The sequence below is a fragment of the Knufia obscura genome (assembly GCF_036327395.1).
Source record: "Knufia obscura strain CCFEE 5817 isolate CBS 148926 chromosome Unknown scaffold_7, whole genome shotgun sequence".
Lineage (NCBI taxonomy): Eukaryota > Fungi > Ascomycota > Eurotiomycetes > Chaetothyriales > Trichomeriaceae > Knufia > Knufia obscura.
In genome coordinates this window covers 1,384,182-1,402,497 of record NW_027042693.1, presented here as the reverse complement: position 1 = coordinate 1,402,497, position 18,316 = coordinate 1,384,182, and the positions used below count along the sequence as shown (strand labels likewise).

General features: G+C 39.7%; 5 protein-coding genes across 5 annotated transcripts; 2 read left to right on the top strand and 3 right to left on the bottom strand.

Annotated features, from left to right (window-relative positions):
* Positions 1–9,013: 9,013 nt before the first annotated feature.
* Positions 9,014–9,806, top strand: PMZ80_006711 (uncharacterized protein; the record flags this gene model as incomplete). The annotated part of the gene is made up of 2 exons (XM_064875122.1): positions 9,014–9,185; positions 9,238–9,806. The coding sequence occupies 2 exons, from the start codon at positions 9,014–9,016 to the stop codon at positions 9,804–9,806; spliced, it is 741 nt and encodes a 246-aa protein (XP_064729522.1).
* A 666-nt stretch (positions 9,807–10,472) lies between these two features.
* PMZ80_006710 (uncharacterized protein) lies at positions 10,473–11,512 on the top strand (the record flags this gene model as incomplete). The annotated part of the gene is made up of 4 exons (XM_064875121.1): positions 10,473–10,562; positions 10,625–10,682; positions 10,743–10,970; positions 11,043–11,512. The coding sequence occupies 4 exons, from the start codon at positions 10,473–10,475 to the stop codon at positions 11,510–11,512; spliced, it is 846 nt and encodes a 281-aa protein (XP_064729521.1).
* A 580-nt stretch (positions 11,513–12,092) lies between these two features.
* Positions 12,093–12,680, bottom strand: PMZ80_006709 (uncharacterized protein; the record flags this gene model as incomplete). Its single annotated transcript, XM_064875120.1, has 1 exon — positions 12,093–12,680. One exon carries the CDS (start codon positions 12,678–12,680, stop codon positions 12,093–12,095), a length of 588 nt encoding a protein of 195 aa, XP_064729520.1.
* A 451-nt stretch (positions 12,681–13,131) lies between these two features.
* PMZ80_006708 (uncharacterized protein) lies at positions 13,132–14,021 on the bottom strand (the record flags this gene model as incomplete). Its single annotated transcript, XM_064875119.1, has 2 exons — positions 13,132–13,885; positions 13,972–14,021. 2 exons carry the CDS (start codon positions 14,019–14,021, stop codon positions 13,132–13,134), a joined length of 804 nt encoding a protein of 267 aa, XP_064729519.1.
* Positions 14,022–14,505: 484 nt separating this feature from the next.
* PMZ80_006707 (uncharacterized protein) lies at positions 14,506–16,521 on the bottom strand (the record flags this gene model as incomplete). The annotated part of the gene is made up of 1 exon (XM_064875118.1): positions 14,506–16,521. One exon carries the CDS (start codon positions 16,519–16,521, stop codon positions 14,506–14,508), a length of 2,016 nt encoding a protein of 671 aa, XP_064729518.1.
* Between the last annotated feature and the right edge of the window lie 1,795 nt (positions 16,522–18,316).

Genomic DNA, 18,316 nt, shown 5'->3' with positions numbered 1-18,316 from the left:
ATACCTAAGGTAAAATAATACGCTAAAGGATTAGATATAATTAATAAAGTAATATTAAACTTTAAACTAAATAGTATATTAAAAAACGATAAGGCCGTTATAAGCTAAGATAACTAGTAATAAGGCTATAGAAAGTCTATAATCTAATAGATAAGGAAAAGAACCTTACACTAATTAAGGTTACTACGTATATAAATAGAAAGACTATTAAGATAATAGTAGATACAGAAGCTAATATAAGCTTAGTATTTTAAAGCTTTATTACTTAATACCTATAGAGTATAAGAAAAGAGAAGTAAGAGCTATATTTATTAAAAGGAATAAATTAGAGCTATAGTAAAGTATCTAAAGAGATTTAAATAACTTAAGTATAATATTAAGATAAGTATTATCTTATAGATATAGATATTATTAAAAACCTTAATACGGAATATATATTAGAACTAAATTAGCTAAACTAAATAGAATTCCTAATTACCCCTTTAAGAAGGTAATTAATAAATCGACCTTAGTTCGATTTTAAATAATATATAATAGGAGTTTAGATAAGACTACTTTACCGAGAAACGAATACGGAGAAATAAATAAATTAAATAACTAAGATAAACGACTAAAAATAAGAAATAAAATAAGTACTAAAAGAATTAAAGATACCTTATAAGTATTAAGACTATAAGAATTTATTAAAAGATAATAAAATACGAATCGCTTTACTAAAACACTAATTATAGGACTACGAAATACTATTAGTTAAAGAGAAGAACTTAACTAAAAAGCGTATCTATCCTTTATTATAAGTATAAGAGATAAAACTATAAAAATATATTAATAAGAATATAAAGAAAGGATTTATCTAACTCTTAAAATTATTAGCTAAATACCTAATTCTCTTTATACTAAAAAAAGATAAATCTCTTTAACTATACGTTAATTACCGAAAACTTAACGAGATTATTATTAAAAACAGTTACTCCTTATTATTAATATCCGAGTTATAGAACCGACTCTAAGAAGCGAAATAGTTTACGATCTTAAACCTTTACGGAGTATATAACCTAATCCGTATGAAGAAAGGTAAAGAATAAAAAACCGCTTTTAGTATTTATTATAGACTCTATAAGTACTAAGTAATACCTTTTAACCTTACTAATATACCTATATTATATTAAGTACTTATTAATAAAGCTTTATATAAAGGACTTAATATCTTTATAATAGCCTACTTAAACGATATATTAGTATTCTTTAAAATAAGAAAAAAATATATTAAGTATATTTAATAGATTATAAAACGACTTTAAGAAAGAGAATTAAAGCTTAAATTAAAAAAGTACGAGTTCTTTAAATATAAAGTTTTATTCCTAGAATCTATTATTAGCGACTATAATATTAAACTAAACCTAATAAAAGTATAGTTTATATTAGATTAGCTTAAACTAAAGAATATTAAAGAAGTATAGAATTTCTTTAGACTAGTTAACTACTACTAATAGTTTATTAAAAGATTCTTATAAATCGCTTTACTACTATTAGTATTAATAAAGAAGAGACTATAATTTACTATAGAAACCGAAGTATAAGCTACTTTTAAATAACTAAAAGAGCTATTTACTAAAGTATCTATACTAGTCTACTTTAATTTAGAAAAAAAAATAGTTATTAAAACTAACGCTTTAGGATTTACTATTACTATAGTTATTAGCTAATTAGATAATAAGGGAAAGATATAACTAGTTATATACTACTTTAAAAAAATATTACTTACTAAAACTAATTACGAGATTTATAATATAGAATTACTTATAATCGTTAAAGTAATACGTAAATAAAGAGTATACTTAAAGGAATCTACGTATCCTATTAATATATATTTAAACTACTTAAATTTAACTTATTAAACTTTATCTAAGAAACTAAGTAAACGATAAATTAAATAAGCTAAAATAATAGTACTATATAAATTTAAGACCTATTATATTAAAGAAATAGAAAATACTAAAGTAGATATTCTTAGCCGAAGACCTAACTATACTAAAAGTAAAGAAAAGATAACTAAATTCTAACTCTTTAAGCTAAAAGGTAATATACTAGTATATACCTAGCTATAAGTTAATTAAATAGAAAAGATTAATAATATTTTAATAAAATAAAAGAAAAAGATTATTAAAGTATATTATAATAATTAAATTATAGAATATTTCGAAGTTAATTACTTAAAATTAGATTTAATTAGAATTAAATAAAGACGTTAAGAACTATATTAAATAATATAACGTATATATAAGAACGAAGGTATCTAAATAAAATACCTATAGTACGTAAAACGGACTAAGAGCGCCTACGAAGAGAAACTTAATTTAGTTAAATATATGTTACGACCAGGCCGTATAACGGGCCAATACTATGTATTAGGAAGGTTAGGCGTCTACCTAGCTATTGGACTAAGGGAGCCTAATACTATTTTAGAAAGGTATAAGGTCACGTAACGAACCGTGATTAGTGGGTCTAACCTTAATTAGTTATAATTAGTACTAAGTATAACTAAATTTACTAAGTACTACTAAGCACTACTAAGTAATATAATGTATACTTTAGTATATAGTTACTACGTTCTATAGTCTATTAGATACTCCTCTAACTTCTGTAGTTAATCTTAAATCTAAGTTTAATCTAGTTTAGTAGAAGTTTATTTATACTATTCTATATTCGTATCCTATAACACTTACTATAGCAACTAACCACACCACCTGTTCTAGAGCTACCTTTGTTACACCTTAGGTAATTTAGAGCTTGTGACAATATAGTAGTTTAGATAGTTAAAGTAAGACTTAAAGACTTTATACTTATACTTAAGTACTTTAATATTAGGTATTTTACTTATATTAAACTTTATTTTATCTTATAGCTTTAATAAGCTTATTTATTATTAAATAGCTTAATAGCTAGAGTATTTAGTAGAGTATTCTTTTAATTATTATAGCTACTATATAACTAATTATTTAAAGTATTTAGTAAAGTATTAAATTAGTTTTTTAATTATTAAGTTAAGTATTAATTATTCTAAGTATTAATTTAAGTATTAACTATATACTAACTAAGTATTAGTTTAAGTATTAGCTTAAGTATTAATCTAAGTATTAGTTTAGATATTAGCTTATATATTAGTCTATAAACTAATTTATATACTAATTTATATTTTAAGTTATATATTAATTTATATATTAATTTATATATTAACTTTCTTATTGACTTTCTTATTAACTTTCTTATTAACTTTCTTATTAACTTTCTTATTAACTTTCTTATTAACTTTCTTATTAACTTTCTTATTAACTTTCTTATTAGTTTATATACTAACTTATTTATTAGTTTATATATTAATCTACTAATTATCTTATATATTAATCTACTTATTAATTTATATATAAATCTATATATTAATTAAATAGTTTAGATATCTATTTAGTTTTTAATTTAATAGCTAAAGTATATATTTAAGTACTAACTTTATTACTTAAATATCTATTTAATTCTTAGTTTAATAGTTAAAGTATTATTTAAAGTATTAGCTTAGCTATATTCTTTTATTTATTAATTTATAAGTAAGAGTATTAATTAAATTAATTCTTAACTAATTGATTAAAGTATTAACGAAAGTATTAATTTACTAATTAAGTATATAGTTATATAGTTATATAGTTATATAGTTATATAGTTATATAGTTATATATATTAATTAAGTAAGTATATTAAGTACTAAAGGTAAGCGATAGAGAAAAAGCGAAGGTAAAAGCGAAGGTAAGAGAGGAAGAGAGAGATAGATACCTGAATTTTAAGGTGTCTAAGCTCTTTCGCAGCTCGATTCCTCTACGCCTTCGTTAATAACGAAAAGGTCTCACGACTTCGCATAACCTTTGTAAATAGAGAGTACGATTCAGCGGTTTCAAAGAACTAATCGCCGTTGCGTAGAGACGATTCGTTGTCGCAGCGCAGCTGGCGAAGGAAACCGGAAGTTGCGACGCAGAGAGATTTGAGGTGTCGTAGGGTCACATGATTTGGAATCATATGCAACCAATCATATGCACCGACCAATTAGAAGTGCGGCTTTCTTGACATGATTTGCCTTTAGATTCCTGCTTCGCAGGATAAGTTATATAAAAAACTCTAGGCTCTAGAACTACCTTTAGGTATATAAAAAGAAGTTATAATAGACTTTATTAAACCGCTACTAGTATCTAAAGACTTAGCGACTAAATAAGAATATAATATAATCTATATAATTATAAATTAACTTACTAAATACACCTACTTTATACCTATAAGAGATACTATAAAGATAAAGGAACTAGTATATATATTTATAAGATATATATTCGCGTCTTATAAGATACTATTAAAACTAGTAATTAATTAAGATAAGCTCTTTAGATTAAGGTTTTAGTAATTATTAATAAACTAACTAAAAAGTAAGAATAAGATATTAACTATATTTTACTCCTAAACGAATAGATAAATTAAACGAACTAACTAAATTCTAAAATAATACCTTAGAGTATATATTAACTACGAGTAGGACGATTAAATAGAACTATTATCTTTAGTATAGCTTACTTATAATAACTCTAAGATTACTACTAGAATATTACTATTCTATACTAACTACGGATTCTATCTAAATATTTAATAAGAGTCGTTAAATCTTTACTCTACTACTTAATAAGCTACTATAAAAGTTACTAAACTTAAGGAACTTTATAAGGAACTATTAGTAGAACTCGTGTTTCTAGCTAAAAGAATAGCTAAATTCGCAAATAAAGAAAGATCTAAGGAACTAAACTTTAAAGGAGAGGGTATAGCCTACCTCCTATAATAAAATATTAAAACTAGAAGACTAAGTAATAAGTTAAACTTTAAGAAACTTAGACTATTTAAAATTAAAAAGAAATTAAAACTAGTAACGTATAAACTAGTATTACCTAAAGATATAAAGATATACCCTATATTTTATATAGTCCTTCTAAGAAAGTACTTAATAACGTTAAAACTTAAGAATCGCTACTACTAAATAAGAAAATAGAAATATAAGTATATAATATCAAAGCCGTTCTTAGTATAAGATAGAAAAAGAGAAAAAAGTTATATTTAATTAAATAGGTAGATTATAACGACTTAGATAATATATAGGAACTAGAAGAATACTTAAATCTAAATATAATTATAGAACTTTAAATATACTATCTTAAGTAGATTAACGCTATTAAACCTAGAAAATAACTAGTAAAGTACTAAGTCAACTATAATAAGAAAAGAAGCTCTTACTATCTATTTTATACTAATTATACTTCGATCGGCGATAAGACTACGTATAGCTAAGGGATTAGTTAGGAAGTCTATACACCGAAGGGCTAAAGCTCTAACGCCGCGATATTCGACTAGGATATACCTTTCGTTACTTTAGAACCCTACTATACGAACTTAAGCTCTATTAAAGTTATCTAGTTATCTTAAAGTAGCTCGTTTAGGATACCTAGAGCTAATATCTCGCGACGAATTATTTAAGAGGAATAATTCTCTAGAGCGACGATTATCTCGTTTAGCTTAACCGTTTCTATTTCTACTATAGCTAAGGCTTATTAGGCCTTAACTAAAGCTTTATATAACTTAGCTAGCTTATAGGCTTTTTTACGACGTTACTTCTTAACGCGCTTCTTCTCCTTAGTTACTAACCGTAATTCTTAAAGAGAGAAGGTCTCGTTATATATTCGATTAAACTTTAAATACTTAGTATACTTAACTAATTATTTATAGTTATAGTAATAAACGAGGTTATTATCGATATAACTACTATAAGCTATTATAGTAACGTTTTATTTTAGTAAAATCGCCTCTATAAGTTCTATAAATTAAAGAGATTTAAGACGTTTAGATTTTAAGGATTTTTATTTATTAATTTAGAAGACGCTATATAGTATCGTTAGTCTATAACGAAGAAAAGGAAAATAAGATAATAAAAAGGGATTTACTAGTTATATACTCGCGTAAACGCGAGTAGGCTAAAGAGAGAAAAGTATTACGAACTATATTAATTAGGCTATTTAACGGCCGGATATAAGAGATATAGGCAAGGTTTTATAAGGAAGCCTAGTACGTAAAGGATAAGGGATCTATTACGTAACTTTCTAAAAAGATAATAACTAGTTATATAGGTAATTAGTAGGGACGATACTAATTAACTATTAAACTAACTAAGACTTCCTATTTAAGACTATAAAAGTAAGTATATAGATTATAACTCTTCTTTAGTATAGTTTATAGTTCCGTAGTTAACCTAAGTTATACTAGAACTCTACCTATATATAACTTAACCTTATATTAAATACTTACTAGCCTAATATCTTATTTAGCTTACTTAAGTAAAACTATAGAGGTTCTACTCGTATTATTACTAGTTATATAGAGATATCGGCCTCGTAATAAACGCCTTATATATTTACTCTTATAGTTTTATAGATATCGATATTAAGTGTTAATAACGCCTTAGCTAAGTTATAATCGTTAAAGAGGTTATTTATAAAGTATACGAACTTACTAAATTAATAATAAGTAGTTACCCTTGAGGATATATACTATTAATTTAAGTATAGAAAAATAATAGTTATCCCTTATAATACCTATATAGCTATATTTGCGTTTTTAAATAAATTTACTAAGTAGGGCTACTATAATACCCTTTAGTACCCCCTCTAGCTCTTATTTAGCTAATAATACCTAAAAGTCGTATATAATATTATTATAGCTATAGAGGTAGTATACGATAAAGTTAGACTTAGCTAGCTTATATAAAAGCTTATACTTACTACTACTACGATTATAGAACTTAATAGCTAACTTATCTACGTATATATTACTTCCCGGTATTAAGATAGTATAGAATCGCGCTCTAACTATATTATAGGTATTCTATACCTTCTAAAACTACTTCAATAAGACGTTACCCTCTACTAACTTAGCTAATTTATTATTTAAGCTAAGGTAGTGTTTAATATCGTGAAATCGTTAGTAGGTAAGGTACTTTGTAGCTAGGTAGTTACCGTTCTAGAAATCAGCTATATAAGTTATAAGAGGTATTTCTTTAATTATTACTAGTCTATATACTAGCTAGCGTTGAATCTTAACCTTTACTACTAGTCTAAAGTACCGTTCCTTTACCTTATTATTCTATACTATTCTATTAGAGTAGATAACTAGTAAATTAATTATATACTAGAAAAACAATAAAAATAGCCGCGTAGTACTTTATAACCTATACTCTTTATATACTAGCCTTTATTTGCGATAAGGAGTGTCTATTAGAGGTTTATAGTCTAGTATAGGCGTTCAAGCTTACGCTTTATAGTGTATAAGTCGTACTTACTTAAGGGAAGTTACTAATACTAGATTAAGCGGTAGCTCGGCTATATCGAGATTTTAGAGGTATTATTTATACTCGTCTAGTAATTTAGCCTCTAGTATATTAAAGGCGATCTAGGTATTTTCTTACGTAGAATTAAACGGCGATTACGATTCTATAAGAAAATATCGATAATTATTACTGCGTTATAGAGTAATCAATTAATCAAGTTTATTATTGGCATCGACGCGTGGTCATTAGCGTGAATTTTAAGTTGTCCAATTTACACGCGGGAGGGGATCTTCGGTTGCTTGGCGCGAGTCGGCACAGCTACCCTGCGACTTGGTCACTCTTCCGACATCTAAGAAAGGTTCGATAACCAATAGGAAGATATCGATATCTCCGATAATGAGGCTAGCTGCTAGCCTACCACTTAACGCGCCATTGCGCGTCTCATGACGCGCTCTCTATTAAACCGTAGTACGGTATACTGTCCGTTCTAAGTCATCACAAATTATTCGCAAGAGTTTCCTAAAGTCTATCTCGTGCCAAGCAACCGAAGATAACTTGAATATCACGATACGATGGAGATCTCCACACACAAGCGAGTGAACTCAACTACACAGCCGACAGCACCTTCCTTTCTGCTGGCCTCTATAAGGATCACCCTATGACGATGTTTCGAGCGCCAAAGAACAAGGACATAATCTTCATACTCTACCAAAATGATCGAAACATTTGGTCCCCCATGCAAGTGCAGCGAATCACTGGCTCTTAGTGCCTGTTCTAGCATGGTATTGCACCAAGTGACAAATGAGGCATGGGATTTTTGAGAGAAGTCGCAGGCAAGACGGAAGCTGACTGGACGTTCACTGCGCAGATAATTGAAATAATGAGATCTATATGACTTTCTCGACTGGATTTCGTGTGTTTCCGTAAAGAAGAAGCAGCACCCAGTGTGACAACGATCAGCCGTACTGACTACACGCTGGCAATCTCAACCTTCGTTCTCGCCATGAACTTGATATCGAGCGTCATACTTCAACCAACGGTGCTCATTGTTGTCGCTATCGTAGTAGACTTTCGTTCCTGCCACTATGCTCGGCGTTGAAGGTCCATTGACAAGGCATGGCTCCGCAGACGATCTCGGCTCGAGACAATCTACCGAGGCTTTATGACCCATGCCCCTGCACGGTTGCCCTGGATTGTGGGGAAAGCATGCTGCTTTAGAGCTACACACAACCATCAAAAGAAGTCTGGACGACGGCTTGCACGTAGGTGACATTGCATTGCTTTTTGGAATTGTGCATATACCTCGATCGACCAGCCCATCCATGCTTCACTAAGCGTGGTCATCGCGTCAGGAGTTTCTACGTGTATTAACACCACAGCTTGAGTCGTTGCTACGCCAGTCCACACCTCTTATACTGATCACATCTACCGTCATGGCGGCCTCAAGCAAGTACAAGTATACCGACATCATTTTCGAGATCAAAGACAAGATAGGGATCATCAAGGCAAGCTGAACATAAGTATCGATTCCCCTCCTTTTGACCATTTGCCTAGTTCAACCGGCCGAAGTCCTTGAATGCTTTTGGGGGCACTTTGCTACTCGACGCTGTGATGGCGCTCAGAGAATTGAACGAACATCCCGAGACGATCTTCACAGTGATCACTGGCGAAGGCAGGTTCTTCTCCTCTGGCGCTGATGTGAAAGCTACAGCTGGCAAGGCAGAAGTCCAGCACCCGCACCCGGCAGCGAAGAAAATAGACTTCATGGCTAGTATCTCGACACGTAGGTACCAGCTCAGTCTTACTGAGTATCCGAGGTACTAATTGTCTCCCAGCTATTGAGCTCCTCCGCTCTATGATCGACCACAAAAAAGTCCTTGTCCTCGCTCTCAATGGTCCCGCCATAGGCGGAGGTGCTGCGTGGTTCGAAGGTATCGCCGACATCGTCCTTGCCGCAGAAAATTCGTACCTGCAAGTTCCGTTCTCAGCACTCGGTCTGGTACCCGAATTCGGCTCCTCAACTGCCTTTGCGCATTCTATTGGTGTCCATCGTGCTAACGACTTCCTCATGTTTGGACGTAAACTCACCGCCCAGGAACTCGAGTCCTGGGGAATGGTCAACCGAATCTTACCAAACAACGGATTTCATGATAAGGTCGTTGCGTTCTTGAATGAGCAGCTTGAAGTGAACGATGGAAAGAGTATGATGGAGATGAAGAGGCTGCAAAATCTCCCTTTGAGGAGAGATCGGATGCTGGCTGTGTATGATGCATCCGAGGCACTGGCAGAAAGATTTGTTGACGATGCGCCAAAGTTGAGGTTCAAGGCGAAAAACGAGTTACTGGCTTGTAAGTACCTGGGTTCCTCTTCTCTTATGCTCGTGTATCAGTCCGCGGAGTCGTGACTAATTTTGTGCAACAGCGAAGTCAAAGACGTGGTCGAAGTTGTAGACCGAATGGAACTGAAGGCCTGTTGGTACCATAGGTACAAATTGTTTTACAGAAAAAAGTATGTATCAACTGGCCGTCGCAACGAACATACCGTTATCTCCCGCGATGAGGCTGCTAAAGTTACGTAGCACTGAGGGTTTTCTGGCATTCGAGGATATCGTACCTGTTTGGTAACCAGTAATGAATACTCAAGGACGACGACAGTAGCAGGCGTTGGATACACTGGGCTACCAAGCCTTGTAGCTGCATTCCAAGTTGTGTACCATTGCTTCGATACAGTGACTTAGCCGTAGGCGCTGCTAGGGTACTGGGGTGCTGTAGGAGTTCTCCGGGGTGCATCAGACTGGCTGTCGGTCTTCTCCGGGCAAGCATCAGGCTGCCAATTGGGACGCTATCAAGCTTTCTTGCTGGGCAACGCGCGTGCCGAGGCAGACCACGACAATCAGGCATCCCCCGCATCAATGCACTGTACGCTTGGCCTCAAGCCGTGCCAGATACATGTAGCGTCCATGCGAGCTGTGCACCGATGGGTGTGCACCTCGGACACGGTACTGACTGTACGCCAGGATCACCGCGTGGTTCTATTGAGCTGTAGCAACTGCACAGGCTCTCAAATCAAAATGGCTTCAGCTGTCCCAACCATATCGCCCACAAGGCTCAGGCAAATCGCCCTAATCACCGATGACCTCGATAGAGCAGAGCACATCTTAGTAAGCCACAGTTCCACTCACCCGAACCACGCTCATTGCGCCGATAAACCACTGTCCTCAAGACAGAAGTCGTCTTCGTAGACCCAGGCGTCGCACAATGGGGCCTCAAGAATATCCTTGGTAGGTCAAGCTCAACGGTTCCCGCTTTCAACTCCTGCTCACCATGATGTCCACGTACAGTAGCCATCGGCGGCGACATTATCGAAATTTGCGCACCCACAAAACCGGACACCACCGTTGGCCGACTTCTGAAGAAACGTGGTGAGGGCGGATACATGATCATTATGCAGACGCTGGATGCTGCGGCGCGTAGAAGATATATTGAAGATAACGGACTGGCGAAAGTGATCTGGGGACGCGAGCACGATGACGTGACGTGTGTGCAGTACCATCCCAAAGGCATTGCTGGTGAGTCGTGCTGTTGCTGCGGGAGACTGATATTCGTAATGACGAGGAAGGATGCTGACAGATGGTCACTAGGTGGCATGATGCCCGAACTCGACTCGCACACACCATCGCCAAGTAACCCTACACCGTTAGCAAGCGCTTTCAGCCCGTGGCATGCCTGTGGTTCGGAATACGAGAAGTATGCCGCTGGCATGGAACGCGCTTCCCACTTGAAACTGGTTGGTGCTGCGTGTAGGCTAGGTCCTGGCCAGACTGATACGCAAGGTGCTGCTCAGCAGTGGCAAAACTACTTCGGGGTTGAACGGCAGGAGTCTGAACTTGTGTACACGAACGCAAGGCTGAAGTTTGTTGCTGGTAGTAATGCACTGCCCGAGGGACTTGAGAGTATCACTATCCAGGTTCAGGGAAAAGATAGACTTAACGAAATGCTAGCCGCGGCAAGGCGGGAGGGCCTTGGTGATGATGGAGGAATGAGATTTCTGGGGTTGACGTGGCGTTTTGTACTTGCGGAAGAACCTCATCATAGGTCCAGCAAACTGTGATGATGTCCTGTATCAGTCGGTAGGATGTGCAGCCATGGCGTATAACGATCCCCCATGATTCTTTCTTCCTTTGCACACCAGTGGTGGAGATCCTAGGACATTGAGTCTTATGTCATGCTCATCAATGGTGCTCCTCGATCATAGCTTGTCTTCAAAATTTGCAACGTCGCTAAGATGGATTGATGTCCTGCGTTCGCATACCCAGCCTGATGACAAAAACCAACATGGCTTACATGCAAAGGATCGACCAGCTCTTTTACTTGGGCTCAAGGTCAATATCAGTGTAATGTAAACGCTTTGTCCGGTGCACTCGGCGGTTTCGAAATTCTGCTTGGTTGATTGATTGCCGCTATGACACAACCAGAGTACAGACTTGTCCGAGTATACGCGTCCAGTCGTATTCACTTGGATTTGCTGATCATGGTATGGTGTATGCAGATCAGATCAGCTGCCAGAAGCACGAATGCAGGCCACACCACAGAGAAGGACTGCAAACGTTGCCAATTGACACTTGCGCGCTTGCCAGCTAGACAACCCATGACAAAGCTACCGAAAAGCCACAACAGATTTTATACCAATCTTAAGCCTGCCATTCATCCTCTACCAACCCTTCACCAGTCCAATCAGCGTCGTTGTAGATTTGACCCGCATTGCTATCTCCGTTGCCGTCGTCGTTGTCTTCGTTATTGCCATTGCCGGCATTATTACCACCTCCTGCCTCAAAATCTGCATCAGCCTGAGCGAGCTCAGCCATCATGATATCGATGCTCGGCGTAGACCAGGCACAGAGACGAGGTGGTCGCGAATCTCGTGGAGGATTTGCTCGGTCTTTGCCATTGCGATTGCTTGGTCTGTAGTTCTTGTATTTGTCTGCAGTGGACGTAACGTTCGTAGGGGTTTTGGAGGGGATTGGCGTGGCGTAGGAACTGGTGTAGAGGTTGGCATTGGTGTTTGCAGTGGTGTTGGCATTGGTATCGGCATCGGCATTGGCGTTGGCACCAGCAAGGAACATTTCCGTAAAGTCAAGAGAAGGGTTGTAGTTGACTAGATACTGGTTGTAGTTCCCTTCGGAGGCGCTAGCTTCTGTACTGGCTGGTGCATCCATTTGGACCTCTTCTGCCACGATCTCCTCGCCTTGGTCAGACGGTGCGTTGACCTGGTTGTTCATTTTATTGATGAGTTGTCTTTGGAATTGTTGATGAAATTGTTGTCGGAATCGTGCTCTGGTTTTTTCATCTCGCTCCTGTTGAGCTTGACGCAAAGAGCGGCAACTGCTCATGTACTTCTTAGGAAGGAGGTGAGGGTCAAAGCTGCCATGATACTGGAAGGGGCAAGGTGATTGTACGGCCCAAATAAGCAGGCATTGTTTTGCTTGCTTGACAAATTCAACGATTGCTGATCCATGACAACTTACAGAATCCAATTTCCACGAACATTTTGGATTTTGCTTTCGTCTTCGATGCGGCGTCTGCGTATGTTCTATCTACAACGATTGCTCCTGCCGCACATTAGCTCCTCCGTTGTCTTCCCTATGTTCAGGTTTTTGCATATGACGACCAAGCATAGGCATTGTAGATCCGACAGGCGCGACCGTAGCCCACGAGGACCATCAAAAGCCTTCATCCACTCCTCAACAGCCTCTCCTCAACCCCATCAAGCACATTCCAATACTCCATAACCTCCAGATTTTCAGCCTCCGCTTGGAACATCTTATCCGGATCCTGCCCCGGCTGCATTGGTCCACCCATCCCCTGTGCCCCCATTGGATTCGCCATAGCCATCTGCTGCGTGACCTGACTAGCCGCATTGTCGTTCCCTAGAATAAAGATGAAAACGCTCTGCAACCCAAACAGACACAAAAAGTACCACGACAGAGAGCTGACCCATCTGACGTCTAGATCCCTCGTCATCACACCAGCTTGTAACATCTGCTTGAATCGAATCGTCAGAGGAAACGGCAGTTTCAGAATGACAAAGCCAGCGAAAAACGCATTGATCCAGGACATGATGAGTGTTTGTGGAATCATCATTGCCATGTTCCCCTTCATCATACCCATCATGCCCTCCATCGCAGCGGGGTCAGACATCGGGTTTGGCGCTGCTTGTCCTCTTGATTCTGGCCCGTTCTTGAGGAAGCTACCCTTCTTGTAGTTGTCGATTAGGTAGTCTTTTCGGACTTGAAAACTAGCGGTGGAGAGACCTGAGGATGGGAGATTCGAGCGTAGGACAGCACCGCGGCCGAGAAATTGCCTTTCGCGGGCCTCGGGCGGGGTGGATGGTGGTTTCGGAGGGGACTGGAGGAGAATCGTTGCATAGTGTCGAAGAACGCCCGTCAGTATCATGACTATGGTGATCGGAAGCAGGATCCATAGGCTACAGAATCGGTGTTAGCTATGCATGTATAGACGATCGCCTCGCATCGTCGAACGTTGCGCTCGAAGGACCACAAGTAGACTTACAAAAGTGCTGGATCGCGCTGGATCACCTGCTCAGTACCTTGGAGAGCCATCTTGTCAAGCGATGACAAGTATACGAGGGATGGTACGCGACGTTGGCCCTAATATTATTGGAATTCTGCAAAGCACTGGCATGAGTGGGAACATCAACGTGGATACGTTACGAGGGTCGTGAGGCAGGTTCGGTGAGCGGGATCAATGGATGCCTAACGGCCTTGAGGTGGAAAATCTAACCGTATCACGGAGTACGAGTACTAGTGTCATGCTACATACCTCAGCTATGCATCACGTTCAGATGTAGCATAAGGAACATGAGAACAAGGCTGACACAAAGGTCAAGTATCCTGTTTGATCACCTACAAGCTTTTATTGTGAGGTAATTCAATGTGTTAGAGCTTGTTTTGTCGCTCTGACATATCCCTAAACGAAGGTATCTCGAGAGTAGTCACCAAATATCCTATACCATCAATATTCGTCAACCTTCATCTCCTCGTCAGGATGAGCTGCTCCGGCATATATCTCATCAACGCCGTCAGACTAAACGACGCGTTTCTCGTTGATAGTGTCGTCAGAATCACTCTCGCGCTTCCCATCAAGAAGAGGCACCTGCTTCTCTTGGCCTGCCAAAATAGGAGACTTGCTGGTCTTCTTGAAGTATTCCTGTACTTCATGGCTGAACTCATGTTCGAGATCCTCCCAGTCGTTCTGATCAAGAGGGCCGGACTTCTCATCTGCCTTTTCTTGCATCAGCACTTCCCATTCTTTTCTCATCTCTTGCACACGCTGGGCATAGTCAGCATCAGCATCATATTGTTTGCCGAGGCCTCGAGATCTTTCCCACCATGACAAGTGCTTTGGGTGCACAGCCACACCATGATATTCATGACCTCGACCAGCACGGATTAAAGCCCATCTTCGTTCTTGCTCTTTAAGATCCAAACCCGTGGTATCCGGCAAGAATACCACTGACAGCACCACGCCAGCCAGACCAAACCATGGCACAACGTAGAACTTGGTTTGCGTATCGATGTAGTTGTACAAGACTGCGGCCGTAAGAGCGCCGAGTTTGCCAACCGCAGCACTGAAACCGTGAGCCGTGGCACGAACCGCAGTAGGATATACCTCTGCGGCGGCGATGAAGGTCACTGAATTCGGTCCGAACTGGTTGAAGAATGAGGACAAGAAGTACATGGCTTGGAACCCCTTAATGTTTGCAGGGTCCGTGAAGTAGTCGAGTTTGAATGCCGGAATCACGAAGAGGATGAAATCCATCATGAAACCGACAGTTTGCATGTGTTTTCGGCCATAGAGCTTGTTGTCGATGAAGAACGATGCCAAATAGTATCCACAGAGAGACACGCCAACGTTGATCAGGTTGTACAGCCAGCCTGGCATAATAGAGGGGCTGCCCTTGGTGACGACACTGATGAACTCACTCTGAAACAGCTTGTTGCCGTAGAAGAAAACATCGTTCATGTACCAAGCACCAGCAGTGGCAATGACTCGACCACCGAAATGAGTGAAAGTCATCTTCAGGGACTGCGTGTCGTATCCAGTAACATTAGACTTCTTCTTCTGTAGCTGCAATTGCTTAGATGCAGACTTCATCTTGTAGGTACGGTAGTAGACGAGCCAAAGTGTGCCGACCGCAGGAATAGCGAAAGAGATTCTGAACGTCCATTGGACTGCGACTTCCGAGTATGGTGGGTTGCCACTGCCGTGGTGGAATATCAGGAGGAGGAGGATGAGTAGGACCTGGTTGAAGAACTGACCCCAACCTTGCATAAGGAAAGCACTAGTGACCTTGCGTCCACGGTGTAGTCGATCCTCTTTCGTTGAGACTTTGCCTGAGCCGACGGCGTTCTCCATACCCGACGTTGCTGTCATGGGATATTCACCACCAACGCCGACACCGTAGAAGAACAGTGACCAAACATAGCAGATGATCCAACCGTTGAGTGTGACGCCCCACATCGCTGTCAACATAAGAAGACCGATGAACATGATCGTGGCGTCCTGGATCAGACCCCATCGTCGGCCCAGCCAGTCACCAATAACACCCACGAGAATCTGTCCAAAGATGATACCGACAATTTCCATGTACTCGATGGCAGCAAGCCAAGTGTCATTGCAAGCTCCGCCTTGTCCAGCTTTGGTTCCCCAGCAAGCTGGAAACCCTTTCTGAAAGAGTGGTTTTAGATTACCGATCGAGAACAAGACGTAGCCTTCAAGACCAAGACCTGCACCAGGCAGTACCATGTTTCGAAAGTAAAATGATACCGGAGAGAGAGGGTCTTTCTTGAACATCTCCCACACACTAGCCCCCTCACGCTTGTACTCAGCGTAGTCGGTGCTCAAAACAAAACGTGCACGCTTGAACCAACCCATATCGGCCCAGTAGACTCCATTTTCGTCGTAGGAGTCGTCGGGCTTGAGCAGCCGGCTGAAGACACGAGCTTCGTCTTCGCTCATGTCGAACTGAGGGTTGACCATGGATGGATGTTGTCCGGACATATCGGGGCCGTGAGGCGCGGCAGGGCCATAATCTGCCATCGTACTCGTCTGCCTGACAGGCTGAGGTAGCTACCTTGAGGTTCGGCCTTGTTGTAAGAATTGAGCAATAGCTCTTTTTCACCAAATTCGAAAGATCGACCTTATCAATGATATGTATAGAGCAACTGTGTTCGCAGAAGGGCGAGATACTTTTTGGACTCTGGCGATGCCGAGCTTTGACGTCGACTGGTTCGCAGTATATATAAGACAAGCAATTCGGCAAGGATGCTTAGCTGCAAGTGTATGGGTCCCAAGTCTGAGGCAATCTGGATGGAGGGTCTGTAACGTGCAGCACCGTAACCGTTCGGCGTCAGCGGAACTGAGATGTCACGGAGTAACAGATCCAACCACCAAAGGTTGTCTCAACACGCACGCGTTGAACTGGTCCGTTATGATTCGTGGTGAAACACAACCACTTTATGCCCGGCAAGTGCACCTAGGGACGGATGTTGCAGGTCGGTCGCTGACGGAATAGATTGTGTACAATACTCTTGCGTACTTCGATGCAGATATGAGTACTTCTAGAGCTCGTGGTGTAAGTGATTGGTATCTGAAGGCTGGAAGAGGCCCGGGATGTGACGGACGTGACGGAGCAGGTACGTATTTAGCGACGCGAAGGAGCGACCACCTCCTAGAGTATAAATAATTCGAGGCAACCACACAAGTTGAGGAAGGTACAACGGGAACTCATGGGTTCAACCTTTCCCACGTTTTATCTGCTGCCGGCGATCCTCACGAGGCAGAGAGGATCGAGGCATGGTCACGTTCGATATGGACATTGCCGGCATGTCTAGTGGAGGATGACTGAAAATTCGAAACCGTTGGCCCAAGCATTACTTCGGCACACAAGCTCTCTTGGCCACGTTCTTGTCTACCAACGCCACATGATGTGGACCTGAAGCTTTTTGACGGGCGAAAGCTCAAAGGTTTTCGCTCCGTTGCTTGAATTTATTTGGGAAGCCAACGAGCTTGCGGAAAAGAAGGCAAGAATAAGGTGAAGGATTCGAAGCTCAGGTTGCCAATCACAATCCAGATCGAGGCAACGTGGTATAATCCTAATGGTTTATTGGTGAACACAGACTCCACTAACCCCATACACCTGCAGATCCCGAGTCAACCGTACTGGCAGTCCCGAAGCCAGAGCCTCGTCTATCTCGGATGCAAGTGTTATGCTAATGGTATTCTTTGATCTTCGTCGAGCAATTGCTGCAGTACTGTACAAATGCGCCACAAATATCACGATAGCGGTCTCGCTCTCAACTATGGGGTAAATAAGGGAATCCACCAACTGACCGTATAGCAACCCTTGTCGTCCGGTCTAGCGAGGCAACTAGGCGACTTTGTGACTGCCACAAACACCTCCCTTTCATGCTGCCATGCTGCCATGCTGCCGTGGGCTGAATGTTATAAGCTGAGCAACGAAGGAGCAAGATGTTTATTTTGCGACTCAGTTGCGACACATGATGAAGCAGGGCCGAAGAAGCTACTCGACACCTGATCCGCCTCAACTTTAGCCTCAGCTTTGTACCCACCCCAAGCTCAGTAGCATCAGGCATCCTTTCAGGCGGCTTGACCGTGTATCGATCAATCACAGGCTTGTCATAGCTATGCATCACTGCCCAAGTTGGGTGTGGATGCTTATGTGACCCTGAATCCTAGGAGCGTGCGCCATCGGGAATGCGGTTGACTTATGAGATATCATCGAGGCAGCAAAGTGATCTCGTTCGAGTGCTACAGCCAGTGAAAACAACAATCTGGCCGAGTTTGCACTAGAAGCGATTGTCGTGCTCCGAGA